The following is a 27,045-nucleotide window of genomic DNA, read 5'->3' as shown; positions in this document are numbered from 1 at the left end:
AGCAGCCAAGAGAGGGGCCTCTGGCTGGCCTCGGCCTTTATGGTGTAGACCAGAGTGGGCTTCTGAGATGAGCCAGAAAGCCGCACCAGGCATGAATTGGGCTGTGATGCAGGTGACTGTATTAGACAGGGTTCTCTAGAACAACAGTCTACAAAAGGAGTCTCTCTCCATATAGAAAGGACATTTATTAGAATGGCTTAAGACTGTGGTCCAGCTAATCCAACAGTGGCTGCCTATGTATGGAAGATTGGAGAATTCAGTAGTTACTCAGTCCCTGAGGCTGGATGCCTCATCTGGTCTTGAGTATCAACCGGAATCCTAAAGAAATAGGCTCCAGTGACAGTGGAGGAATGGACTTGCCAGAGGGCGAGAGCAAGCAGGTAAAGAGAGGCTTCCTTTTTCCATGTCCTTTACATAGACTGCAACAGAAGGTGTGACCCGGGTTAGAGGTGGGACCTGGATTAAAGGTGTCTTCTCATCTCAAAGATCTGGTGTAGAAGTGGATCAGCATGATATTATTTTTATCATTTAATCGAATGATTTAATTAATCAAATCCCTCACAGTTATGCCCAGCCATTTTTGGGTTTTAGTTTATTCCATATGTAGTCAAGTTGACAACCAAAATGGCCATCACAGTGACCAAAGGCCTCCATTGCCACTGTGTATTTTCGGGGTGTCACAAGGTATCAGGAAGTCATGAGGCATGCAATAACACCCAGTTTTTCTTTCCTTGGGAACAAGATACATTTTCGGCCTATGAATAATGCTTTGCTTGCATGTATTTATGTGTATCATGCATGTGCTTGCAGAAGTCAGAGGGCTTCGGATCCCTTGGAACTGGAGTTCTAGATGATTGTCAACCATCATGTGGGTACTGGGAATTGAGCCCTGGGCCCTCTGCAAGAGTATTAAATGGTCTTAACTGCTGAACCATCTTTCTAGCTCGTGTTTTATTTTTTGAGACAGTCTGAGGACATCAGAGCCCAGACTGGCCTGGAACTTGGGGCAATCTTGCTGTTATGGGCTGCCTTTTAAGTCTGAGGTTTCAGGTCTGAGCCAGCACACCTGGCAACACAGTTTTCTTTTAAAAACAGGTCCGTGTCTTCCCTTTGACTGAGGTGTATGAGCTTGGGTCTTCACTGTCTGTTAGAAAGTCTGGTTCTCCTGACTTAGTGGACTTGCTCTGTAAGGGCTGCTGTTAGGTCTGTTGTGTCTGCTGCCTGTCTCGGTGCGAGAGTTCAGTGACACAGTCTCACAGGTGAGGGGGTGTTTTGTGTGTTATGACGGAGTCCCATCCTGTCTGCTGCTCCTCCCCCCTCCCCCCTCCCCCCTCCCTCCCGTCCACCTGTCCTTTACTTGTCTTTGTTTTCCAAGCCAAGGTTTGTCTGTTTCTTTTTAAACAGGATGTGTACATGTAACATTGCTTCCTTACAACTTCTTACGAGAATTGATTCTAAAGAGTCAAGAGAAACAGTTCCTTAGAGTTTTTCCAGAATAAAAGTAATTACTCCTCCCAATTAGGGCTAATAAATGAATGTTTCATGTGTGTACTACATAACACATTCTGAAAGTCTTGGGCATTGGGTGCTTTTACTGTGTTTTCCCCAGCACGAGCAGATCTCTATAGAAAGTTCTGGGGAGAAGTAGCTTGTGGAAGAATTGTGCTCACACACTTCTCAAAACTTGTGCTTTTGGTGACATGGACCAATCCTCAAGGTCAGCTTGCAGGGCTGCAGTGTAGACAACAGGGGCTTTTAAACTGTTGCAGGCCTCGCCTCACTCATTATAGCATCCATCCGTCCGCTGCTCCTGACTCTTGGCCTGTGCTCTCCTTAGCTGCACCCCAGGCCAGCAGACATCTCTGTAATCCTCTCCCTCATCCGTTAGTAGATTTTTTATTATTATTGTTATTTTTTGGACAAGTTTTCACTACGTAGACCTGACTGACCTTGAACTTGCAGAGATCTTCCTGTTTCTGCCTTCTAAGTGCTGGGATTAAAGGTGTGCATATACCGTGACGCCTGGCCCTTTAATAGATTTCAATTGTTTAGGCAAAATGTCTGCTTTATGTGATGGTGTCTTTCATTTTGATTATCCTATCTATTTAGCATGGATTTTGTGTTTTAAACTCTGTGTAAGAGCTTTTAAATAGCTAATGACATTTTTTCTTATTAGTTAGAACCTGGTCCTTTAGATGAAATTCAGATCGCTACCATATTACGAGAAATTCTGAAAGGACTTGATTATCTACACTCAGAAAAGAAAATCCACAGAGATATTAAAGGTAAGAGCTACTCTTGTTTTATTTCTTTGAAATATCTGAAGTGGTACAACCCTCTGTACATCTGTGTTCAGCAGCGGCTGGCTGCGCACTCTGCCTGTCTGTTACCAGCCCCTGTGCCCTATGGGGAGAGCATGCATGGGCTCAAAGGGTGACCCTGGGAATAAGAGCATGCATAATGATGTCCTCCTGTTTGGTTGTCCTGCAGCGGCCAACGTTCTGCTCTCTGAACATGGAGAGGTAAAGCTGGCTGACTTTGGAGTAGCTGGCCAGCTGACGGATACTCAGATAAAAAGGAACACCTTCGTGGGTACTCCCTTCTGGATGGCGCCCGAGGTCATTAAACAGTCAGCCTATGACTCAAAGGTGAGAGAGAACCTGTGCTGTGGACCCACCACACCCAGATGTTCGTCCCTTTTGTCTTTCATCGCATAGCATTCCTTCTGTACCAGAGGTGGGGTAGGTCGTGGAGGTAATCCTGTGACCTTGGCTAGTGTCAGCTTCCCTCTGTCTCCCTCCACGCCACTGGCTGCTTTGTTCTTCGTGACTGGCCTTCGTGACTGTTTAGTACGGGGGGGGGGGGGGGGGGGCAGGGAGGAGCAGGTGTGAGTGAGGCTGGGCACTCGGGCCTTCTGAGACATGCAGACCCTGGATAGATGACTTGGGGCATGCAGTGCCTGTGCAGGAACATGAAGGCAGGTGGCACTTGGCACAGTGGATGAGGAGCAGGGCCTGGATGTACCCGCCTGTTCCAGATAAGGCGTCTAGAGAACGAATCAGAGAACACAGGGAATCCATAGCAGAATGGGCAAGTGTAGTTCTTCAGTGATTGCAACCATTTGTTGTAATTTCAGTCTCAGGATCCTTGTTCCCAGAGGCTCTGACAGCAGCGGACGGGAGCCGTCCATCAGGCTGCTTGTCCGTCGGCTTCTGTCCTCCTGTTTCCTGGTCTTGTCCTTTACTTTTCTAAAGCCTTGTAGTAGTCCGCTCCGTTTGCTCAGGTCAGCGGCCTGTGCACAGTAAACATGGTCGTGGCAGAGAGTTGGCTCTCCTGAGCCCCACACTTAACACAAAAAATACGTAACTCGGAGACATTTATAGGTTGAACATTACTTTTTGTTTTTCTTTTTATTTATTTATTTAAATTATGTCTGTGTGGCTGGGCAGTGGTGGCGCACGCCTTTGATCCCAGCATTCAGGAGGCAGAGCCAGGCGGATCTCTGTGAGTTGGAGGCCAGCCTGGTCTAGGGAGGAAGATCCAGGACAGGTACCAAAACTGTAGAGAAACCCTGTTCTCGAACAAAAACCAATAAATAAATAAGTAAGTCTTTGTGAATATGTGAGTCTGAGTGCTGCTGCTCTGGAAGGCCAGAAGCATTAGATCCTCAAGATGAGTCAGGCATGCCATAGTGGGTGAAGGAACAGGCATCCCTTGCTCTGGCTTGAGAGAACTGGGCTGGTTCGGTGAACTCAGATGTGTGGTGGTGTGGGAGCTCGGGAAAGAACTCAGGCCCTGGGCTTCAGGTTAGTCCATTAGCTCTCTGCATTTCTTGTTCATTGGTTCCTTGTCTTCTGGGAAATAGGTCACCTCTGTGGCTCCTTCTCTTCTGAAACCTGTCTTCTCTTGGCCTTTTCCCTGAGTTCTGTCTTGTAGGAAGGTAGGTAGGTGTATTGTCCACTGTGTACTGTCAGTGTTCATGTCTGAATTTTGGTAGAAGAGAGACTAGACTCCAGGTTCGTATACTACCCTGTCATTCTCTTTCAGTTGGTGTAGTAAATTAGCTTTTCAACCTTGGCCCTTATGACTTGGGGCCCAGGCCAACCATTTCTGTTCTACCCATGGCGACTCCCTTCCTTGTTTCCCAGAGAGCTCTCCTAATCTTCCTGTCAGGGCTCTGTGGTGCAGTTCACTTCGGTTGTTTGGACTATGCCTCTCACCGCCTTCCCGATTTTCATTTGAACCCCCAGGTGCCACATGTCCTCAGTGTAGTGACAGACAAACAGTTGTTTGCTGGGGTTTGCTATCCGCTCTATTTTGGGCACGTCATTCAGTTGATGGGCCGCGGTATGCTGTGCCTGAGAGTGTGGGAGCAGGTGACAGCATTCACAGAGTAGAGGCCCGGGAAGTCAGGCCTGCCTTCCTGCCTTGCATCACAAGGTTGCAGAATGGCCAGGGAGTCCACTCCAAGTGGTTAAGGTCAGGAACTGTCCTTCCTGGTCCTGTGCTCATCTGAATAGGCCTTCTCTTGCCATCTGTGAGGGAGATGGTAGGCTGCCCCTCAGGGCCTGGACTGGTGACGACAAGTCTGTGGTGCCTGTCTCCACCTGAGTTCCTGTCCTGCTCTCCGCCAGCCTGTCCTGCCTTCCGTTCTGTTTGAGTTGCTGACAGTCTTGCTCACTGTAGAGTCCCCTAAGACTGCTGTGCTCCTTCCGTAACCGTGACCATTTAAAGCATCCACTGTGCACTGAAGTGATGGTACATGGGCGTGGGCAGCTGGAAGCAGGCCTGAGTCTCCACAGAGCCTTAGGCTGGGAATAGAGAAACACATCAAATGCCGACAGTGGTCAGCCCTTTGTATACCGTTTTGTAACCTCCTCACTCTTGAAAATCGAGGGGGCGGGGCTTAGGGAAAGCAGTTGTCTAATGTCATAAGACCTCGATTGCAGAGCTGGTGTTGAAACTAAGGTGGCTGCTAAATCTGAACACTCTGCACCAGGAACTGCTCGAGGGGGGACTCTCCAGCGCTCCTCCTGCTCATCTGCTCCTTGTGTCTCTGCTACGAGGACTCTACTGAGCACACCTGGCACAGGCATGCTGCCTCCCATAGAGGTGGCCAGTCAGGTCACTATGTAGGAATGGGTATTTGCTTCAGCAAGTCTGTCCACTTGTTTTCTGTGTTAAAATCATGCCAAGGGCTTCTTTTTCTTATCCGTTAAAATTGTCTTTCAGAACCTGAGGTGGAAGCGCGCACGCACGCACGCACACACACCCACACGCTCACACACGCCCACACACCCACACACCCACACACCCTCATGCACACCTACCTCTGCTGGTCTGAATGTACTCTTGCTCCAGGTCTTAAAGATGCTTTGGTCCTTACAGGCAGACGTCTGGTCCCTCGGCATCACAGCAATAGAACTGGCCAAGGGAGAGCCGCCACACTCTGAGCTGCACCCCATGAAGGTGTTATTCCTCATCCCCAAGAACAACCCGCCTACGCTAGAAGGAAACTACAGCAAACCCCTCAAGGAGTTTGTGGAGGCCTGTTTGAACAAAGAGCCCAGCTTTGTGAGTGCCCCTTTCTGTGGTCTCAACTTGTTCTGAATCTGTTCTGTTGGAATTGTGTCACTCACTGTTAGCAGCTCTCCACGGGCGCACACATCTTTGCAGATGAGATTGATTTCTTTAAATTACAGAGACTTGCTGTTGTTATTGTTTTCATTTTACCTTTTAGGGATGTAAGGTGTAGTTACTTTGTTTAACATGTTCTAGCATCTCAGACCTCATTGAACCTGAAGAATATTCTCCTTAGTATTGGGGTGAGGTCATCAGTTTTTAATATTTATAGAGAAAGATCAGGCTGTAAACTGGAAAGCTACTTTAGTTAATAGCAGAGGCTGGCCTGAAAATAATGGAAGCCAATGCCGTTTCCAGTTGTCCTGTGCCAGGAGACAGCCAAATGGATACACGCTGCCCACCGTCTCTGCTTCGTCTCCCTTCCCTCTGAGTTTACTCCGTGGTGGCAAAGCCCAGGCATGGGCTTCTGTGAGCGTTGCCTCATTTTCCTCTGAGAATCGGGGCTTTCTTTTGAAAGCAGCCTGTGTACTCTGTCAGAGGTAGCATCCTATGTCCTTGCTGTGTTTAGGGTTTCTTTGAGCAGAGTTAGCTGACATCAGTGCTTCATTGAACCTGAAGACTACTCATGAGGGGTCCCCGTGGACTCTGGTCTAAAGATGGTGAGAAAGAATGCGTTTTAGAAGAACATCACATAGTTCTCCCAATAGGGTACCAGTTCTGGCAAAGGCATTGATCAGGATCTAAAGCATCACGAGGGGCTGCAGGCCGAGGGCAGCAAACCAGTATTTGGTTACTGGGTTGGGTGCTAGGGTGGGGGTGTGTAGTCTTGATGTTAGTCCAGGTGGTTTAACTGCGTATCTCATGGGCTCATTCATGGCACAGGATAGTACAGGAGCACCCAGGAAGAGAGACCCAGGTGTGTCTATATCCTCTTTTAAAGCATGTCTTGTACTCATTTATTCCTTGGATACACCCCTCCACCTTGGCTTGCCCCTGGACCTTCAGACAAGAAGGCTGCAAAGCTGAGAATGTGCGCTCTTGGGGTGCTTGGAGTGTCATAGTCAGTGGATGAAGAGGGGGAAGGATTGCTGAGGCCACCTGGGTTCTTGGAGATCATGGTTGGCGGAACATGCTGTTTGTGATCAGAAAAAAGAAAAACAAACGATTCTTTGGAGTAGGTGGGACTGTGGTGTGTCTGGCTAGCATCTCTGTTTTTGCTGTCTGTCCCTGGTTGGGTCACTGCATGTTGAGGGAGCTTTGTGCCGGTAGATGGGGAACAGCTAACTAAACTCTGGGTGTGCCATTCCATTGAAGTTATACCATGTCCAGGTGGTGATCAAGCTGTTGGACCCAGTCACTGGGGTGGGGATAGGTTCACACACCTGCTTTTCTAAATTGGAAATGCTGGTTACTGAGGGAACCCAGGTGGGTCTCTCCTGACTCCTGCCCCAGCCTGTTCTAGATGAGTCGAATCACTGAATTCACTTTAATTTTGTAGTGTTAGCCTAACACTATAAGAAGTCACAAAGAACACACATTTCCCTTGGTCAGCACTTGTGAGGTACCACATAATCCAGGAGATGGGCCTCTCAGAACCACGTAAACCAGGAGATGGGCCTCTCAGAACCACATAATCCAGGAGATGAGCCTCTCAGAACCACGTAATCCAGGAGATGAGCCTCTCAGAACCACGTAAACCAGGAGATGGGCATCTCAGAACCACGTAAACCAGGAGATGGGCTGTCTCAGAACCACGTAAACCAGGAGATGGGCATCTCAGAACCATGTAAACCAGGAGATGAGCCTCTCAGAACCACGTAAACCAGGAGATGGGCTCTCAGAACCACACAATCCAGGAGATGGGCTCTCAGGCTGTAATTACTGAGTTCTTTGTGGAGTTACTGGGTAGGAGGGCTCTCCAAACTTTAATCGAATGGTTCTGGTAGGATGTTGTCATCCTTGTTGGAAGTCACCTTGTGGCTTTAGTCTCAGGCCTGAGTGTGGAGCTGCTCCTCTGGAATAAGCCTGCAGGAGAAGCAGGCTCCGAAGTAGAACCCAGTGCTGAGTGGTGCAGTGATTGGCATCTTAGTGCAGAAGTCTGGCTGTTGAGGTGGAGCAGAGCAGAATGGAGGAGGAACTTCCTCTCACGGTTGTCTGGGCATGTGTGTTTTCCAGAGACCCACTGCTAAGGAGTTACTGAAGCACAAGTTCATCATCCGCAACGCAAAGAAAACGTCCTACTTGACGGAACTCATCGACAGGTACAAGAGGTGGAAGGCTGAGCAGAACCACGATGACTCCAGCTCAGAGGACTCCGACGTGTAAGTCCCCACTGAGCTGCCGCACTCTGGGACAGACTGTTGGGCCCTGCTGCTTTTGTGGGAGTCGGTGTGCGTGCGTGCATGCCTGGGAAATAATGGTAGTTTAGGCCAACACTGCATTGAGCTGTACCCTGCCCTCTTCACGGAGTTTTGTCTTGTACACATGGGCTTGTTTGGGTTCTTTGGTACATAATATAAGCATGCACAGGATTCATTAGGCCCCTGCTCTTAAGGAATGGACAGATGAAGTCCTTGTGTGCAGTTGTGAGGAGAAAAGGAAGAATGCTTTTGAGACTCCTCAGTGTGTCAAGCTCTATGTGGGGCAGTCACTCACTGAATGCGGGTTCCCCGCTCAGCACCCACATTCTGTTGACTGGTGTGTGAAGTAGCTGGAGCCCTCCAAACAGGAGGTAGAGGGAGGGTGGCCTGGCTGTCCTGTAAGAGAGAAAGGAGGCACCGGGAGACCTGATCTGCTGTCCTGCACTCCGTAGCCGAGAGCTAGCATCATGTCTCCATGCCAGGACAGTGGACTGCAAGCCCCTGGGACAGACCCAGGTCTGAAGGTCCAGGTTACTGTTTATAGCCAACATTGAGACCACTGACCAGGTAACCCAGATGCTGATATTGGCAGATTAGCAACAGGCTAAGCGAGAATGGAGGCGGGGCTTGGGAGCCAGGCTGTGCAGTAGGTCTGGGTGGACCAACCTGTCACCCCAGCTAATCCCAGCAAGTGAATGAAACTATCTCAATATAAAATGTACAAAAAGTTCTGGGATTGTTGCTCAGTACCTGGCTAGTATGTTAGAGGCCCTGGGTTTAATTCCCAGTGAAGGATTTGGGTAAAGGAGGTAGGGAAGTTGTCCCAGGTTTCAGCAGCATGTCACCATGGTAAAGTGTCAGAAACAGTTTGATATAGGCCCTGTTGGAATTTGAGCTGCTTGTGGAGTGTGTGAAGACGTATATATATATATAGCTTAAAGTATTATTGCGGCATGGAGAGCAGGCAGAAGACACAGACTTACTACATATACCCTGCTGTAGGAAAGACCTTGGAATTGGAGCCTGAGAACAGAGGGTCAGAGCCTGGGGTCAGCCTCTAGGAAGCCAGCAGGAGTACTGCTGGAGCATGGGAGCAAGGCAGAGCAGTGTGGCTCTGTTGTTGGGGAAGGACGGAGGCAAGAGGGCAGGCACTGGCATTGGGTCATTGCTCTGAGGAAGAGCGCGAGGCCCGAGAACGAGCAGGGAGAGGGACCTGCTTACCTGGCAGTGTGTAGAGCACCAGGACTGGAAGGGGACCGGTAGTGAGCAGTGCTCGTTCAAGACTTGAAGCTCTGTGTGGGGTGATGGGGTGTGGCCTAAAGAGAGCCAAAGGGAGGGCATTTTCAGCCACGGCCAGAAAAGGAACCTGCAAAGAAACAGGTTCAAGAGAGACTGGGGAGAAGTGGCAGGTGGGTCGGTCCTTAGGAGATGTGTGGCCCCTTTCCGTGGAGGCTGTGGTGGCGGCGGTGGCGGCGGCAGCAGACAGTGGCAGTGGACGCTAGTAGCACAAGGACAGTCCCAAGAACCGTGTTCCTTCCAGTCCTCTGTGATGTGCTGCGAGCTGCAAGACTCGGCTGGGGGGTGGGGTGGGGAGGTTGACTTAATGGGGCTGCGTCAGTGGTCTGGGCAGTGTGGTTCACAGCGTGTTGGTAAATTTGGTGGGGTTCTGTGTGAAGGGAAACAGACGGCCAGGCGTCCGGAGGCGGTGACTCTGGGGACTGGATCTTCACAATCCGGGAGAAAGATCCCAAGAATCTGGAGAATGGGACTCTGCAGCCATCTGATTTGGAGAGAAATAAGGTGTGTTGACTCGCGTGCTCCCGTGCCCATGCTCCCGTGCCCATGCTCGCCAGCCAGTGGCTCGACACAGCGGCTGTGGCAGTGGACAAGGGCCTCCTTGAAGCAGCTCCTTGGTGGCCTTTGCCCTCAAGGAGGGGATTGGCAGGTCTGGAGATGCGGTAGTGGGAGTGGTGCTGGGCAGTGGGTGCCCCTCACCTCCTGCCCCTCAGCACATGGGGCGGGGAGTGGATGTGGAAGTGAAGTTCACACCTGAATGCCCTGATGAGTGCCTGTTGGACTTACTCATAACATACCTGGCTTTTATGGTGGAGTTTTAATTTTAGGCCCTTAAAAAGTCAGAATGTTGCGTTTGGTTTTAATTTTGATGAGGTGGTTTTTATGGCCACTTAAATTTACAAATGCTAGTTTTTAAAAGATTTCGTGAAGCACAGTGTTACAGTTTGTCAGGCTGTGTGCACCAGTAGCCATCTCTGTGGCTCCATAAGCCCCCTCTGCTGAGGTAGGTAAGTACAGAGAAGGGCTGCTTGGAGTGCCTGGCTTTATATATAGCCCTCCAGTTTCCTCGGCAAAAACCTGCAGAGCAGAGCAGCAAGTTGGTCCACACCTGCAGGTTCATACCTGGTATCTTGCAGTGACTCTCTTGGGTTCCCAGCTGCATGGGTGGGCCCCTTCGTCGACATCTCACTTCGTGAACAGAAATTGTTTCCAGAGGGAAGCTGGAGCATCCGGTCATGCTCTGGTGGAATCCGTGCCCACCTCGGTGTTGCCTGTTCCTAACGGCTCCTTTTCTTTCCCTCCCAAGATGAAAGACATCCCAAAGAGACCTTTCTCTCAGTGTTTGTCCACAATTATTTCTCCTCTGTTTGCGGAGGTAAGACCCCTGGCTGCCCTTTGTTTTCAGGGGGACGGGTGGGGATAAAGGGTAGGAAGAGGGGACCAGGGCTGTCCTTCTGTGGGTGGCTGCCGGGACAAGTCGGGGCATTAACACAGCTGGCAGAGGTAGGCTCAGCGTCTGCATTGTGTTCACAACTAGCCCTGGGGCCTGCCTTCCATAAGCCAGGCAGGTAAGTGGGGAAAGCTGTGTGGATTTCCTGATTGTCAGGGGCTGTGTAGGTTTTATTAGGCTTAAACTTTTGAAAATCATTCCTCAGTAACAACCTCAGATCCACCGGAAGTGGGGTAATATTCTGGAAGTTGTAGAGAACTATCAGTAGAGGTGATTGGCTGTCGCTAGAGGTGAGTGCTCAGTGCTCATCATAGTCATCAAAGCTCAGCAGAGGTGGTCATCTGCTCAGCTTCAGCACACGAGCGTAATCAAATGAGGATGTGTTCTCATTGCTGCTACTAGGGACACGGGGCCCGCCCTGCACACTAGGGACACGGGGCCATTGAATCTAGTCCAGTCCTGGGGAGAGGAAGGGAGGGCTCCAGTTCTCTTGAGTCTGTCTTCGCTTCTGCTTTGAGACACACAGGTGCTGGCCAGGTCAGAGGCAGGTGGTGGCAGGTTGCAGATGAGTCTAAATGCTGTGTGTGGAAGTGGCAGAGAGTGTTAGCAAACAATGTCACAGTGTGCTCTACTTCTGTGACCTCTCCAGTGTCGGCCGTGGCTGGTCCCTCCATGGCCTGTTAGAAAAAGGACAAGGTGCCTGGTGCTCTTAGGGCGACAGTGCTTGGCTGGGTTGTTCTCAGTGCCGGCAGAGTCAGAGCTGAGTGTTTTCTGACATCTTTGCAAAGAAATGGACGAGGGAAATCTGGAGGACCTGCTGCTGTCTTGAGTCTACAGCTGCCCCTGGAGTCTGTTCTGGGAGGTTTTTTTTATCCTGAGCTGAGCTCAGCCTTGATGGATGGGAGTGGCTCTTGTGTTCATCGGCCACACTATGAGTACATCCAGGACAGGTCTTCATGCCTAGGAGGTATGCCTAAGCACTCAGTTATGACTCCTGGGAGCAGAGGAGGGTGTTGCCTGAGTCTCAGAACTCAGGGTTGCCACATGTTTATGTGAAAACATGTGACAGCACTCTTGACCCCAAAAGCTGTGTGCCTGAGTTGTACCCCAACCATAATAACAGTCAGGAATGGGGCTTTGATGAGTTTCACAGTAGCCGCCAGCTGAAACCAGTTACGGGTGGCAGACATTGATAGCACTTCCTTGTGTAAGGAGAGAAAACTTGAGTGCACCATCAGACTCGTGTGTGTGTGTGTGTGTGTGTGTGTGTGTGTGTGTGTGTGTGTGTGTGAAGGCGTGCACCATCAGACTCGTGTGTGGAGGTGTGCAGAATTACTTGCCTGTGTTCTGGCCTGGAGGAATCAGGTGGGGACCCTCTTTTGCCCTCTATGTACATAATGTTCACGGAGACCTAAGATAGGTACCTAGAGTGACTCAGCAGCTACAGCTCATGCCTGATCCCTTGTCAGCCTGGCATGGCAGTGGCAGTGTTGGCATCAGGCCCTGTTCTTTCCCGGAGTGGTTGCTGCCCAGGTCTGTGCACATGTGTCTCTCTGCTCTTGTGTGCATTTTCAGCTGAAGGAGAAGAGCCAGGCATGTGGAGGAAACTTGGGGTCAATAGAAGAGCTTCGGGGAGCCATCTACTTGGCGGAAGAGGCCTGCCCTGGGATCTCTGACACCATGGTGGCTCAGCTTGTGCAGCGGCTGCAGAGGTAACTGGCTCTGGGCTGGAGCTGGGTTGTAGAAGGGAGTCTGGTGATGCTGGCTGGTGTGGCTTCTTGGACTAGGAAGCTGCCACCGGCTGTAGCTTGGTATATTTCTTGGGTGCTCATTCTCGTCTGTTCCTGTTGTCCCCCAGACCATGGGCTTAGAGCAAAGCCTCTGGGAGAAGGCTGCTTCTGAATTGTATCAGTGAAAGAAGTGAATCTGGAAAGGACCACAGAGCCTTGCATTTACAGCTCTTGCCAGAGAAATGCAAATGCCTTAAAACACCTGCATCCAGTGGTCTCATGAGCAGAGGTAGACCCCACTCGCACTGCTCACTGGGACTTGGGTTTGACCCATGTACAGATAGATACCAGAGGCTTTAGTGCCATGAACTCTGAGCCATGTTAGAGCCTTCCCTGAGGGTCTGTGTGTGCCCTGGCCTCGGGGCTCCCATCCCTCCCTGGTGATTTTGGACACCATGTTGAATACATCTTACTGTTAGGGCTAAAAAATAGATTGTTGCTTGGTGGCTCCAGTCTTCAGGCTATTGGAGGAGAGTGGCCTTTTAAAGATTGTCCCTGAAGAGGTTTGTTGTAAACCACATGGAACCACCCCAGAGACTTGTTATTTGTTAACTAGTCTGCCATTTGTTTCTACTTTTGGAATATTTAAAGTGTGTATGTGTAGGCAGAGTTCCGAGCACATCTCTCAGGAGCTGGTTCTTGGGTCTAGGGGTCTAATTCAGGTCATCAGGCATGTCTACAAACACCTTTTATCTGCTGAGCGCCCTACGCCCCACCGGAGCCCACCTCTGTTAGCAGTCCGGCCTCAAACTCCTCGTCCTCTTGCCTCAGCCTCCTAGTAGCTGGATGGCGGGCACACATCACTGAGTTTTTTGTCACCTTTAAGAATTTTGCATTGGGTCCAGAGTTGCCTGATGTTATATGGGTAGTTGATATGTGTGACTTGATTTTTCCAGTAGCTCAGGCATGGGTGTTGTGACTATACACTGTATATACACCTAGTTGATCCTTTTCCTGTTTCTGGACCTCTTGGTCTTTCTGCTGAGGCACCTGATCTGCCAGCTCTAATAGAAATGTGATGGGAGCCACATGAAGAATTTCATTTATTTTAATTATTTTTAGGGGACATACATGTCCATGGTGCGTATGTAGAATCAGCTAGCCCCTTCGTCCTTTATGTGGGTCCCGCGGGTTAGGTGGCCTGGCTTACACAGCAAGAACCTTTACCTGCTGGCCCCAAACCTGATGATTTGGGATCTTAACATTGAAAGCACTCCTCCCCCACCAGTGTGTGCTCACGTTCGTGTGCTCACGAATTTTTGTGGTGCCGGGACTTGATACTCCTTGGTCTGGACCTGCCTGAGCAAGTACTCTGCCACTGAGCTGTGTTCCCAGCCTTCTTACACGTGGGATTTTAATTTCCTGGAAGCTATACCAAAAGTAGAGTAAAGAGGAACAATCAGTTAATTTTAATATACTTGATAATTTCCTCTGCTAACTTACTATCATTATGAACAATAAACAGGTGAGATATTTTGCACTGTTTTCTTTGGTATTAAACCTTTGAAATGTGGTATGAATTATATATGGTCACATCTTTCTCAGCAAACTAAGATTTCAAGAAGTCATCAGATGAGTGGTGGGGTCCTGATCTTGTCTCTGTAGACATGTCTGGCTTTCCATTTTCCTCCTTGAGGTTGCTGAAGGCCCACCAGCCATAGGGTGGCGCTCACCCAGTGACCAGCATTTAGCCTTCTTCTTCCGAGTTTGTTTCCACATGAGTCTCTTCAAAGTGACATTTGAGTCCTTTAGTAAGAACAGTGCATCCACTCGCAGAAGGAGCAACTCAACCCACATCGAATCCTTGTAGTTCTTGACATTTAATCTTAGATGCTGTGGCTCCAGTGCGCTGCTCTGAGGCTCCTGTGGTACTAGTTATGTGCAGTGTATTATAAAGGCACTTTGGGAGGAGTGTTTGAGAGGTGAGTTTCCTTAAATGTGTCCTTGGCCATCTCCTGTGATTGGATGTCCATTTGCAGTGACTGGAATAATCTTGGCCTTGACTTACATCATTTAGCATTCAGAAGCAAGACAATACAGACTTTTTTTTTTTTTTTTGGAAAACAAATATATGGGTCTTAGAGTTAGAGTTGTTACCCTCCTTTCTGTCTTTAATATATTGCCTCCTGATGTAATACAAAAGGTTGTTCAGGCAGACACACAGACCCTGCTCTGGGCCATGTTTTGGACTACTGCTAGGAAGTGGCTCACCTGGCCTACACCCGTATATTGCTGCCCCAAAGAATTGCTGAGCTTAGACTCAAACTAACCATGGGTGTGTGTCCCTGAGCTCACCACCAGCTTTTAAGAATAGATCCTGGCCTGGAGAAGGCTCAGTGGCTCAGGTGCTTTCTGTACACACAGAAGACCTGGGGATCGGTCCCCAGCACCACACAAAGGCTTCTTGTGATGGTCCGCGGGCAGCTGTAATCCCAGCATGGAGTGGGCCTTTGGCCACAGAGACACAGGTAGATTCTGGAGGCTTATCGGCCAGTCAGCCTACCAGAATGGTAAAGCTCCAACCCAGTAGGCGATGCTGCCTGGAAAAGTAAGGTGGGGAACAGTGGAGGAAGCTCCTGGGTCGTCCTCCGGCCCCACAGAGGTTTGCATGCTTATGCGCGCAGTGCATCACATAGCACAAAACAGGCCCGTCCTGGGAGTCATTGCTGTCTTAATGATACTCCTGCAGGGAGGCTGAGCAGGCTTGCTTCTTCTGTACTGTGAGTTTTTGTGTTAGACCCAGAATTTCGTACTCATTATGTGCTCTTGTATAATAGCTCTGTTAATCTGCTGACTCTTGCCCCGCTGGTGGTTTTTAAAGAGGTTGAAGTTTCTGTAAAGACTGTGAAGTTTTGGGTCTTTGAAGTTTTGCTCTGGTGTCGGGAATAATGTGCACTGATTTCTCTTTGCTTTTCCCTTAGATACTCTCTGAGTGGTGGAGGAACTTCAGCTCACTGAGATGCCTTTGGCATTTGGGTTTGGTTTTTCCTTTCTTCTTCATCTTCCTTCTTTAAAAGTCAACGAGAGCCTTTGCTGACTCTGCAAAGAGGTGTCACGGAGAGGACCCCCCCCCCTCTCCTACAGCCGCCGGCACGTGTCCAGCGATCCAGTCCTCACCGGGCCACAGCCAGATGGAGTCTTTCAGATGGGGTGGGGAGGGTCTACTCCTTCAAGCAATTATTTTATTTTTTTATTGTTTTTAATTTTAATCATAGTGCACATATTCAAAGAACGTATCTTTAACAAAAACCCTGAAATGTATATTTGGATTGTGACAAGGCAGTTGAAGACACGCAACCTCAGGTACCCTGCTTTATGTTGATAGCTCCTCCCCTGGGAGACGGAGAGTCGCTCTGGTGGATCAGTGTACAGATTTGTATATAGCGTCGTTTTTACGGAATCTTTTGGCGTGCATAAGGAATCACTGTGTACACATTGGCCAAGTGCTTCTGTAGATACTGTCTGTGGAGTAAATATTTGACAGGCCGGAACTTGAGTCTATTGCCTTGCCTTTATTACATGTAAATTGTGAATTCCGTGACCAGTGATTTGGATTTTATTTTGTATTTACAGGGTCTGTCATTAATAATAATTAACCCCCTCCCCAATGGAACACTCCTGTTTGTACCTCAACAGATGCAAAGTTCCCCTCGTTTTCCCTACGCCCCTTTGGTACACTTGGAAGTTTTTCTTTCTCATCCATGGTACTGTTCTTAGTGTTTTCAGTTGGAACATATCTCGTCTCACAGAGCTTTAAATTAAGTCTCTCCCAGATGAAGCGTCCTCATCTAATCTTGGTTGAGCTGTCTACTGCTGTGTCTACACCGGATGTACCGTTCTCTCGACACTTCCGTTCAGCCTTGTCGTGGAATCTCATCTTCTCACCTGAAAGTGTCTGAATGCTTACACAAATAAATTTTATAACGCACTCATTTTGCATACTATTCTTGAAACATGGCTCTGCAGAGTGGATGGAGCCCCTGCTCTGCACGTGTGTGGTTTTGTAAGTGTGTGTATGTTGAGACTCCAGGGAAAAGTGCTCAGATGTGAAAAAGCCAAATGTTTGCGTTAGCGCCCTTTGCAGTTGTGTGGTTGGTCAGTGAAATGGGGCCAGTGCTGCGGGTTTGTGGAACCGCAGAAGCTCTTGCTGGGGACTTGACTGGGTGGTTTCAGTTCTCTCCCAGCAGCCAGGGTCTGCTGCTGATATCAACGAGGCTGTCTTCATGCACTGCAGAGCAGCACTTGACAGGGTGGGAAGGCTCGGGTTCTCAGGGCAGTTCTTGCCAGTCTTACTCAGATCTCGGTAGTGTTTTCGTTTGTTGATGCTAATTATTGTCCTCTTGTTGGAGTGTTAGGTCTTGGGGAAAATAGCTTTGGGAGCAGGAACTTTGGGTGAACTTGGGGACATTTGCTTGGCTGGTGTGTGGTGGTGGCCTCGCTCCAGGAAGGGCAGGACCAGGCTAGAGGTGTTGGCTGTGGGATGATTAGATTGAATGGGGGTCTAGGTTTTTAGACTATTAAATTGTCATAGTCTACTAAAGTAGATTTGGGTTGGATTAATAATTTCAACCAAGGATACATTTTGGCTAGGGGAAATAGAACCACAATTGTTTCTGTTTTTTTTTTTTTTTGAGTCTGTGGGTGTTGTGCCTGCATGTCCATGCATCACTTGTGTGCAAGTGCCCTAGGGGGCCAGGAAGAGTGTTGGATCCCTTGGACTGGGTGATAGGTAGTTGTGAGCTGCTACGTGGGTGCTGGGAATTGAACCCAGGTCCTCTGCAAGAGCAGCCAGTGTTCTTAACTGCTGAGCCATCACTTTGCCCCAGTACTTTGAGCAACAAAGTTTGAGACTATGTTGTGTACCTAGAGCATTCTGTGCTGCAGTGCTTTGTTTTCTGGTATGAGGCCTGATGCATAGACCATATGCTGTTATTGCAGGAGTCCCTCTGAGAGATGAACCTGTTCCGTGGAGTGTGCTAGCTATCTGACTTGAAGAGCGTCCCTGCGGGCAGCAGACACCTCTAGTGGATAGAGTTCTTCAGTTTACAAGTGGATAGTGATACGACTTTTGATTTCGTCTTCTGTAGTGCTGAGACATGAGCCCTGGGCTTAGTGTGTGCTGGGTTGGTCCCTCCTGGGCTTTCCTTGTAATGCCTGACGTCTGTCTTTAACACTCGCTATGTGGTTGAGCTGAGTGGACTAGATTCTGGCTAAGTATGGTATGCTTATGGTGTGAATAGGCAGCTCCTCTGCAGTCACTAGACTACAAGGATGTGGGGTTTGACAGGTTAAAAGTGGATTGCCTTATAGTCTCTTCCAGAATAAAATCAGATGAAGTGTTCTATGAATGTATCGTTTAGCTGGCACTCTAGTCCTTAATTCAGAGCAGGGCCCATCTCAGAACCACCACAGGCACCTGCCTGCCATCACAGGCTATTGTGGGTGAGCTCAGCACCACCCAGAAGTTCCTCAGTGCCATACTCAAGCTGTTCACACAGCTTCTGAAGGTGACGATGCCACTGTCTGAGTGCCATGAAGTGGTGTGAAGCAGGCCGTCCGTCATCTGGGCAGCTCAGGCTGGCCAAGGAGTTCGGGATTACAGTTGTGCCCCACCGTGTCAGCTCACTGATGGCATTTTCCAGTTACTGCTCTGCCCAGGGGGTAACACCCTGCCTGAGTGGACCCCTCAGTGCAGTGTGGGAGATTGTGGCTTCCTAGCAGTTCGTTTCCTTCACAGAAGCAGCCCACGCTTTTGCTCGTCAAGGTTCCTGTTGGTTCTTTATGTAGTGTTTTTTACTTTTCTTAGGCAAAACCTGTAATTGGTTTATATGCATTATGTTTCTTAAAAAGCCTGGCTTCTGTGTTTCTGCTATAAACTGTGCAATGCAGGTGGAAGCGCTCCAGAGAGTTCCCAAGCACTCACGCTGTCACCCAAGGTCAATAAAACTCTCAGAAGTGATGGTTCTGTCTTGTGTTTTGGGGGGGCTGCCAGACTCCTCTAACCACTCTGCCACTGTATGGGGGTCAGAAGTGCCAGGCACACAGGAACCACATGACCAGCAGACAATCTGGAATTATAGTGCTGAAGGTCATCTTGTCTCCAGCCCCTCAGGAATTTGGTGATGTAGAGGGAGCCTGCTCACAACACTGGCGCTGGTGACGGGGGTCCCCCTGGATGATTCTCAGCAGTGTCTGCAGATGGTGAAGATTGTAAAACGCCCCCCCCCCCCTTCTCACTTGGGTGTTTCTCCTGGCCAAGCCTTTACTCACCACCACGCCTGGGTCCTCTTTCCCCTCTTAGGTCCCCCCAGTACCGACCGCCCTCTGCCCACTCACAAAGACAAGACGAAGGTGGTGGTTTTGCCTTCAGACGTCTGTGTGCTGGATTGTGGCATGAGGTATTTTTATTCCCTTTTGTTAGTACTTAGAACCATCTGGTACATTGTAAGGCAAGTGATTAACACATCTCGCTCCTCATCTATCTGTAAGTCAGGGACACCAGCCACACCCCCTTGACATCAGTGGGTCTGTTTCTCAGGTAAGATGTCCCTTGCTGGGGGTGTAGGGCACTGGGAGAAGACTGTGCTGATCTGGCCAACTTGCATCGTAGAGGGCTGTATGCATGAAGGGAATGGCAGCCACCCAGTCACCTAGAGAACAAGCAAACAGTTTTCCACTGGGAGGCTCAGGTAGTGTTTGGCAGCCAGGTCCCTAGGGGAGTCTGTCCAGGATGTGGACTGTCATCCTGTCTGTACCCCATGCCCAGAAGGAATGAGTATAAAAAGAGAAAGACTTGAAGACAGGCGTGATAGATACTACTAAAGAATGTGCAGGTTCAAACCATGGCATCAGGAGGAATTGGGTCCAGTCACCAGGGCTGGGATCACGTACCATTACCATACAATGCTTCTCCACGAAGCTCACTCAACGCCCCGTAACGTAACAGCACAAATGGCCCCAGTCGACAACATACAGCTTCTCATGCTTGGGAAACAGACAGCACATGACAGCCTGAGAGCCCCACTGTACACAGCACTCACAGGACAGTGATGGCCAGGTATTGCACTGGATATCTGCTTCTCTTAACAGCAAACAACCCCACTATGGTTTGTAAATAAGAATCACAAACAATTTGGTCAACTTCCACCGAGGAAATAGGTCTGGTAGCCAGGGTCTCACTGGAGCCAAACCCTTACGGTGGAATGGAGTGTGCCACAAATCGCTCATTAGTCAAGGAAAGTGAGTCCTACCAATGTCCTATTATTATAAAAGTAGAAAGATTGGAAAAAAATGAAATCCAAAAATGATCTCATTTGCTTAAGACTGCGCCATGTGTTGTAGACACTGGAAAAACCCATTTTGGAAAATAGCAGTCTGCAGGTGAAAAGAACACAATCCTTCCCTAAGAAAAGCGCACTTGTGTCTCTAGGTGAACGGATGTGTGGGCCCTGCACTGGGGTGTGCCTGCAGGGCAAAGACTGGCATTTGGCACTGATGACAGTGTCTCAATACTGGCACAAGCTAAAGCGGCCCCCCCCCCCCCCAGGCCTGGAGGGAAAAGAGCTAGTGCTGGAGAAGACAAGGAGTCAGGCCTGGAGAGGGGGCAGGGGCCAGAGCCACTGCAGATCTTCAGTGTGTTCAGACAGGTGTGGATTTTGCTGGGCTTCATTCTATCCTCCAAGAAAGCAGCCCTGGCTGGAACAACCAGTGTGTCCAGCCATCAATACAGGTGAGATTCTTTGTGACTCAAGATGTGGGCCCGGGAGGCTGAGCTGGTGGCACTTCGGATGACTTCCATCCACCTGAAAAATGGAGGTGACATGAAAGTACCTTGGGTGACTGTATATACCTCTGTTGGTTTATAACAACCTTACTGCTGATTGAAAGAGCAGCCAGCTCAAAGAATGCAGAGTCCTTGAACAAGGTCCCTGTAATTGTGGAAGACCAAAGTTTGAGGGCCGGCAGCACAGCTCACAGTAGGCAGTTCCAAAGACCTCGTAAGGGCTGCATTCCCATCCTGTCAGTAAATAGGGGGAGCACTGTCTGCTGGACACACCAAGTCTGGGCACTGCTAGTTGTCACAGTGGAGGGTGTTACTGGTACCAGCTCCCAGGCTTCTGGGATATGCTCAGAGTAATCTGTCCCAAGTTACCTGGTTCAACACATCTTGAGTGTGGAGAAAGGAGGCCACTACTCTTGAGATTTAGTGTGACGAGGCTGTGTGCCTTGGATCTCTCAAGGTGAGGGTCTAGACAGAATTGCTACTTTGTGGGCCCAGTTGCAAGCAGTTAGGCTTAGGGAATACTTGGTTGGCTTTCATGAACATTTACTAGGGACTGCTGGTTGACCTAGAAATGCTTTGGGCCAGCAAGGCCAGAAGAGAACTTGTTCCAAAGTGAGGAACTGCCACATTGGGGCCCCTGGTGGGTTAACTACATACAGTCCAGTGACTTCAGGCATCTAGTGGAGCTATGGGAGGCACTGCCCAGAGTTCACACCCAATAACCTGGCCGCCTGTGTCTCTTGACTTCTGGCTAGATGACCATTGCCTTGGGGTCTCCTACACTAACACTCGTGATCCTTCGGGTCCATTAGGACCGCTTATGCTTCTTGATGGCATGTGCTCACCACACCTGGTCAAGACTGACTTCACTGAGGGAGTTGGGACTGCTCCCGACGCTACACTGTGGGGCCAGGAATAGGGAGCCTCGGAAGGATGGCCGCTGTGCATACGGGGGGGGGGGGGGGGGACGGGGGACGGGACACACACCTACCTCTCGAACGTGTATTCACTCTCAGCTCTGAAGTAGTACACGTGGGATCTGAAGTGCAGCTTAAACACATGGTCCTTGTGAATGTTCTCGGACTCCGAGGGGATGGTGAGCGAGTAGCCCAGCAGAGGCAGGCTGGCCAGGGGGTGATTGTCCTGCAGACACAGAGTGGGCGGCCTAGGGCTGCTGCTCTAGTTAAGGTCAGGAGTAAGCTGCTCAGAGGAAGCCAGTCTCGGCCAACGTGCCATCATCCCATCAGTGAGTCCAGAGAATGGAGTCTCCCCTTAAGGGCCAGTCCGTTAGGAGACCACTCTTAAGAAGGTGTGCCCACCTTTGGACAATGTGCACACTCCCTTTCTCAGAGCCTGCCCATAGTGTAGTGCCTTGAGCCGCCGTGAGGTCTGCCTGCCTGAGTCCGGACTCAGAAAAGTGGAACTATCTTTTTCTCATCAACCTTCTACTTTGGGGTGCTGGCCAGAGCCCAAGTATACTTTTAAACTTCCTATCAATGCGTTGGGAGTCCTTGCTCTTTAGAAAAGCTCCCTTCCCCTTCCAACTGTGTGGCTGACTTCATGACAGCTTCTCTTTCCCATTCTCCCAGAAGCTGTGAGATTGAGGGCTTGTCCTGGGCCCTGGTATTTTCCTTTTAAATGCTATAAATTGTCCTGAAGTTTCCATTTGGGTCCATTCTTAAATTCAAGAACACCAAGAGGGACTCCCAAGACTTCTGATTAATGTGTCTTTCCTGCCTTTTAGTTCAGTTGGCAGAGAAAACGATGCCCCCCCCAATACTGAGTCACCCCCTCCCTTTCTGAGCAGCAGCTAGTAGGGAAGCTGCTTACTTAGAAGCCCATCTTTGAGCAAATGGACAGTGTCACTTAAAGCTGCAGGTCTCCGACGGACATGGCAGGCCCTGGAACCCCGCATTTCCCACATGTGTTTGACAGGCACTCTGCTTGAGCATGCAGACCTCAGGCTACGGGCCACTTACCTGATGTGATTTGTAGAAGAACAGGCAGAAGTTGGTGAATACCACCCACAGCTTCTGCCATCCATTGCTGTTTTTGAACTTCCTCAGCAAGTTCCCAGACAGCTGGTTCTGAAAGACAAGCGGGGAGTCAGGAACCCAGACCCTTGTCATCCACTGCATCTCAAGAGTCCAGGTAGTCCCTGTGGGTGGGTCCTGGGCACTGAGAACAGGTTTCCCCCAACAGGCATATCATTGCATCAAGAGGTCATCCGATTGTATGGTGAGTTCTTGTCCCTGCCACAAATCAGGTCTTCTTACAGGTATTGAGTTCTTACCATGATCGCCCCTGAATGTGACTCTGTTAAGGAGTAAGGTGGCAGGCAGCTATTGTAATTAGTTAAAATCAGTCATACTGGGGGTTAGGAAGAGCCCTCACCCCGGGTGGTGTCCTAAAGAAGTGATTGGGGGACACCATGCAACCAGAGGTTAGAGTGAGCCATCCACAGTCAGAATGCCAAGGATGGCCAGCCAATGAGCTGGGGAAGGCAAACTGAGAAGCCATCCTTCACTGGGATCCTGGAAGACCAAGGATTGAGGGAGGCCCTCCTGAGCAGTTCCACGCTGCCACCTAGTGGGGAAGCCGCTCTCAGCCTCTCTCCTTCAGGCATCCTTGAATCCTACAGTTCCTTTAAGAATTCAATGGGGCAAGGACACAGCACAGACATGTGCACCAACTCCCAGACAGTCAGGTCCATATATGCCCTCCGTCAAGGTGACGTTAGCAGACGACACTGGAAGAAGTTGGAATAATACCACCCACAGTTCACCTAAAATGGTTAGATGGGCAAATTTGTATCTATCATTGCACAGTTTAAAAAACAACATAACCGGCTGGTACCGGTGGTGCACGCCATTAATCCCACCATTTGGGAGGCAGAGCCAGGTGGATCTGTGAGTTCGAGGCCAGCCTGGTCTACAGAGCGAGATCCAGGACAGGCTCCAAAACTACACAGAGAAACCCTGTCTCCAAAAACTAACAGGCTTCAGAGAGGGCTCAGCAGCTTGGAGAAAATTCTGCTCTTGCAGAGGACCTGAGTTGGGTTCCCAGCCCCACATCAGGTAGATCTCTACAACCTCTACAACTCCAGCTTTAGGGGATTCAGCACCCTCTCGGCTTCCACAGTGCTGCTATCACATGCCTATAGCCCCAGACCGCACCATACTTAAGAACAAAACCTTTTCGATAACTCCAAGTCTGTTTACTCCATTTCTGTAAGTGCCAATGTCAGGGAGACCCCAGAGGCTAGAAGCCAGTATGGAAACATTTAGAAGTTTTACCCTTGGACCCGATGGAAGACGCAGAAGTGAAGAGTGTGAGCTGAGAGGGGCCTTGTGGTGAGAAGGGGTTCTGCCCACGCAGAAAAGAGCTTTAGCATCCATCCATCTGGCTGCCACTACCTGCCTGCAGGAAGGGAAGGGGGAGTGGCGGGCAGCAGCAAGCCTCATTCCCCATGTGACAGGTCCTCTTCCTAAACAGTGTCCCTGCTTTGTCCTGGGGTATCCCTAGTCACCAAGCGCAGCGGGGCTCCCAGTGTTGTCTTGCCTGTCCAGTGCCACTGTGTTCTGGCCTCTGTTGCAACTGTCCTCTTGGGGCTGAGCCATGTTCAGACGGTTTACCGTGGCCTCCAGCTGTTTGGGTTTGGTTCTGATACAGCAGGCACCCTAACCCTAACATGTTCCCATTCTGAGACTGACTGATATTACTGTGTCTTCCAACATCAGCCTGTATTACAGGCTCAACAAGTTCAGGTCTAATGTCCCCATCTCCAGGATCTGGGGATGGAATCCAACATGAGTGATGTTCTTATAAGCAGATGCTTGAACGCAGACCTAGGAGAAGGCCACGTGCTCACAAATGTAGAGCCTGGGTCATAGGATGCACATACAATCAGAGGAAGAAATTTCCCCCAAGGCCCCTGCTTATGGAAGAACACAACCCCACCAACACCTTGACCTGCATTCCCCCTTCTAGAGCCCTGAGAGAATAATCCCGTATTCTAACCAGTGTTCACAGTTACTATGGCAGCCACAGGGACCAGAACTTCAATCCTAAGAACTTTCCAGAGGCCCACTGTCCCCAGCTCTGAAAAGACGTCATCTGTTTCAAAGCCTGACTGGCTTTACTGGCTGCAGCCAGCGCCTGCCTCACTGTGACCTTCCACAGCTGCGCCGGTCATCTTAGCATTCCGTCTACAAACACCAGGAGCAGAGTGAGGCGTGGCGGTGAGAGCAGCCATGAGTCCCGAGGAAAGGACTGGGCTGTGCTGGACTGGCCTATGGGCCAGTGTAGTGGATAGCCATCCCAGCATTGGCCTGGAAGTTCCAACCCCCATTGAGGCTTCAGTAATGATCACGCCCACAAGGCGGGGCAGAGGAGGGAGCGGAAGACCAAGGAGCAGGAGGAGGTGGCTCTCTTGGTTCCGGGACGCGGGACGCTGGACGCTGGAGGTAGACCGAGCAGAGTTCTCCAGAGAACACCGCCGGACTGCCCTATACCTTTGCCAGACCCTGCAACCTACCCCTTCATTTGTAAGTTACCCCACAAAATAAACCTCCCTTTTAACTACGTGGAGTGGCCTTAATAATTTCACCAATATCTGGCACCCAACGTGGGGCAAATTCCAAAGGCCCAGGCGGCTCCCTCCTCTGCCCTGCCTTGTGGGCGTGATCATTACTGAAGCCTCAATGGGGGTTGGAACTTCCAGGCCAATGCTGGGATGGCTATCCACTACATCTCCCCCTTTTGTCTAAATAAGAAAGTTCTAACCTAATACAAGACTATACACAAAGAGATGGTTATCAAATATTGTCCAGGAGTAATGAGGGATAATGACCTAGATAAGTTGGAATTACAATAAGTGCAAACAATATCAAGCAAAAAACACAGTAAAATCCAGGGAAGTCTAGGGCATGGGTAGGTGGCATGTTACAAAGATCATTCCAAAAGGTATCCTATCCTAAAGAACCTGAGTCTAATACTTAATATATTCTATCTAAGATATTATATATGTATATATACTAAGTTGTAACTATAACTGCTAATCTCCAACCTCATCAAAGACCTGAGAAGGAATATAATAATACCTGAGAAATGGGAGAAGGACGCAAGCAACTTTCGGGAGTCTTGCAAGAGTAGACAGAGACAGCTAGCAGCCTGGACAGTCACCTAACATTTCTCAGTATCGTTGGTGCATTCAAATTGGCTACAGGCCTAGAGTATCTGACAGACCTTTTTCAGAAGCAGGAATTCTGAAAGACCATCTTACCCTGTCTTGGCAAAGTATGGTGGTCGCTTTCATTGTGTCCCGCTTGTCCAGAAAGGACAGCATTTGTACTGTCAGCAGTTGAGGCAAGGGCAGTTCTTTGCCCAGTAGGCCATTTTGTGCCAAGAAGACAAACTTTCAAATGGAAATGTCTTAGAAGCCCAACATTCTCTCGGGATCAAATTGGTGTTGCCAGGAGCAATTGTGTCTCATGTCAACAGAATTCTAAATTATTTAAATGCCATATTCTCTAGGTCCATGAAGTGTTTGAAGATTACCTGTCCATCTGACCTATGTATTTATAAATCTGGATAACCTAACTAACATAATTATAGAGGTGACAAGCATAGGTGACAATAACTCTGTAAGTCTCATCTACCTAAACAACCTAAGGACTAAGGCTTCCTATAAATAAGGCAAACAGTCTGTAAGCAAATGTACAGTAAAAGGACAATGACTTCAAATTGTGACAATACACAAAATATCTTTAACAGAGGTAGGAATGTATAGTGCAATATGCAATATGATAATAATCCTAAATATATATCAGTATACAGAATATCTTAAACAGAAGTAGAACATACATACAGTATGACAGACATAAATTTACATTTGTATCAATATACAAATATTTCAAATAAGAGTAAAAATATGTGTACAATATAACAAACATAGTTCTGTATTTGTATCAATATACAAATTATCTTAAATAGGAATATAAAAAGTTTATATTTGTATCAACATATAAGAATTCATAACAGTGCAAAGGCTGCTATATTACTAAATTTACTAATGTATGTGATAGTCTACCATAATATACATATCTAATAATTTCACCAATAGGCCAGTCTCACTGACAGTGGTCTGTACACAGTGGTGCACAGACAGTGGTCTGAGCGACCACACAGGTAAGAATGACGTGCTTGAGGCTGGAGGAGCAGCCTGTGCCTCCAGAACCCTGGCACTGGTATTCACCCCTTGAATAGCTCAGGTACCTCCAGGGTCTCAATGAGAGGTGGGAAGTTTGAAAGTGAAGCATCCTACCCGGAAGGGATACGTGGCCAAGAGAGTTCCCTGGCAGCATCCTAAAGGCGGCAGCCACACCAGAGCGGAGCAGCTGCATCTTTGGGAGTACTGCCTCTCTAGGATGGTCCTCAACTCCTCCCTGCTGCCCTCAAGCAAGGGTCCCCACCTCTGAGACATGCCTCACACACAGACCAAGATGAGGGTGGCAGGGAAGCAGGGGTCAGCCTGCAGCCTCTCCTCAGGCAGGAAGTTGGAAATGTGAAAACAGGACACCAAGGTTACACACCCACGAAGAAAGGGAGTATGTGGGAGAGCTAGGGACCCCTTGAAAATGTCTTCAGGACATCGCTGCTTCAGGAAACTCAGGAGGGCAGTCTGAACTGTGAAGGCTACTTGCAGAATACAATTCCAAGACTCTAGCTTAAAGAACTTGAGGCATGTCTCCAATCTCTTTCCATCAAAGAACCAACAAACGA

General features: G+C 49.2%; 2 protein-coding genes across 5 annotated transcripts in view; one reads left to right on the top strand and one right to left on the bottom strand.

Annotated features, from left to right (window-relative positions):
• Stk24 (serine/threonine kinase 24) overlaps positions 1 to 16,408 on the top strand; it is a 93,696-nt gene extending 77,288 nt beyond the window's left edge. Inside the window, exons 4-11 of the mRNA XM_036198956.1 lie at positions 2,177 to 2,285; positions 2,491 to 2,648; positions 5,389 to 5,574; positions 7,759 to 7,904; positions 9,620 to 9,743; positions 10,546 to 10,614; positions 12,265 to 12,401; positions 15,401 to 16,408. Coding sequence (XP_036054849.1) covers positions 2,177 to 2,285; positions 2,491 to 2,648; positions 5,389 to 5,574; positions 7,759 to 7,904; positions 9,620 to 9,743; positions 10,546 to 10,614; positions 12,265 to 12,401; positions 15,401 to 15,437 — 966 coding nt within the window. The 3' untranslated portion in view covers positions 15,438 to 16,408. The remainder of the gene's footprint in view (positions 1 to 2,176; positions 2,286 to 2,490; positions 2,649 to 5,388; positions 5,575 to 7,758; positions 7,905 to 9,619; positions 9,744 to 10,545; positions 10,615 to 12,264; positions 12,402 to 15,400) is intronic.
• Positions 16,409 to 18,838: 2,430 nt separating this feature from the next.
• Positions 18,839 to 27,045, bottom strand: part of Farp1 (FERM, ARH/RhoGEF and pleckstrin domain protein 1) — a 266,129-nt gene continuing 257,922 nt past the window's right edge. For all 4 annotated transcript variants that reach the window (XM_036199556.1, XM_036199554.1, XM_036199558.1 and 1 more), the window contains exons 25-27: positions 22,242 to 22,349; positions 21,254 to 21,405; positions 18,839 to 20,281 (exon numbers count right to left, since the gene is read on the bottom strand). In XM_036199556.1, the coding sequence (XP_036055449.1) occupies positions 20,200 to 20,281; positions 21,254 to 21,405; positions 22,242 to 22,349 (342 nt within the window). In that variant the 3' untranslated portion in view covers positions 18,839 to 20,199. The remainder of the gene's footprint in view (positions 20,282 to 21,253; positions 21,406 to 22,241; positions 22,350 to 27,045) is intronic.

Source organism: Onychomys torridus, chromosome 9 (genome assembly GCF_903995425.1).
Source record: "Onychomys torridus chromosome 9, mOncTor1.1, whole genome shotgun sequence".
In the NCBI taxonomy this organism is placed as follows: domain Eukaryota; kingdom Metazoa; phylum Chordata; class Mammalia; order Rodentia; family Cricetidae; genus Onychomys; species Onychomys torridus.
Note: the sequence above shows the minus strand (reverse complement) of the source record. Positions and strands in the feature narration are given on the sequence as shown.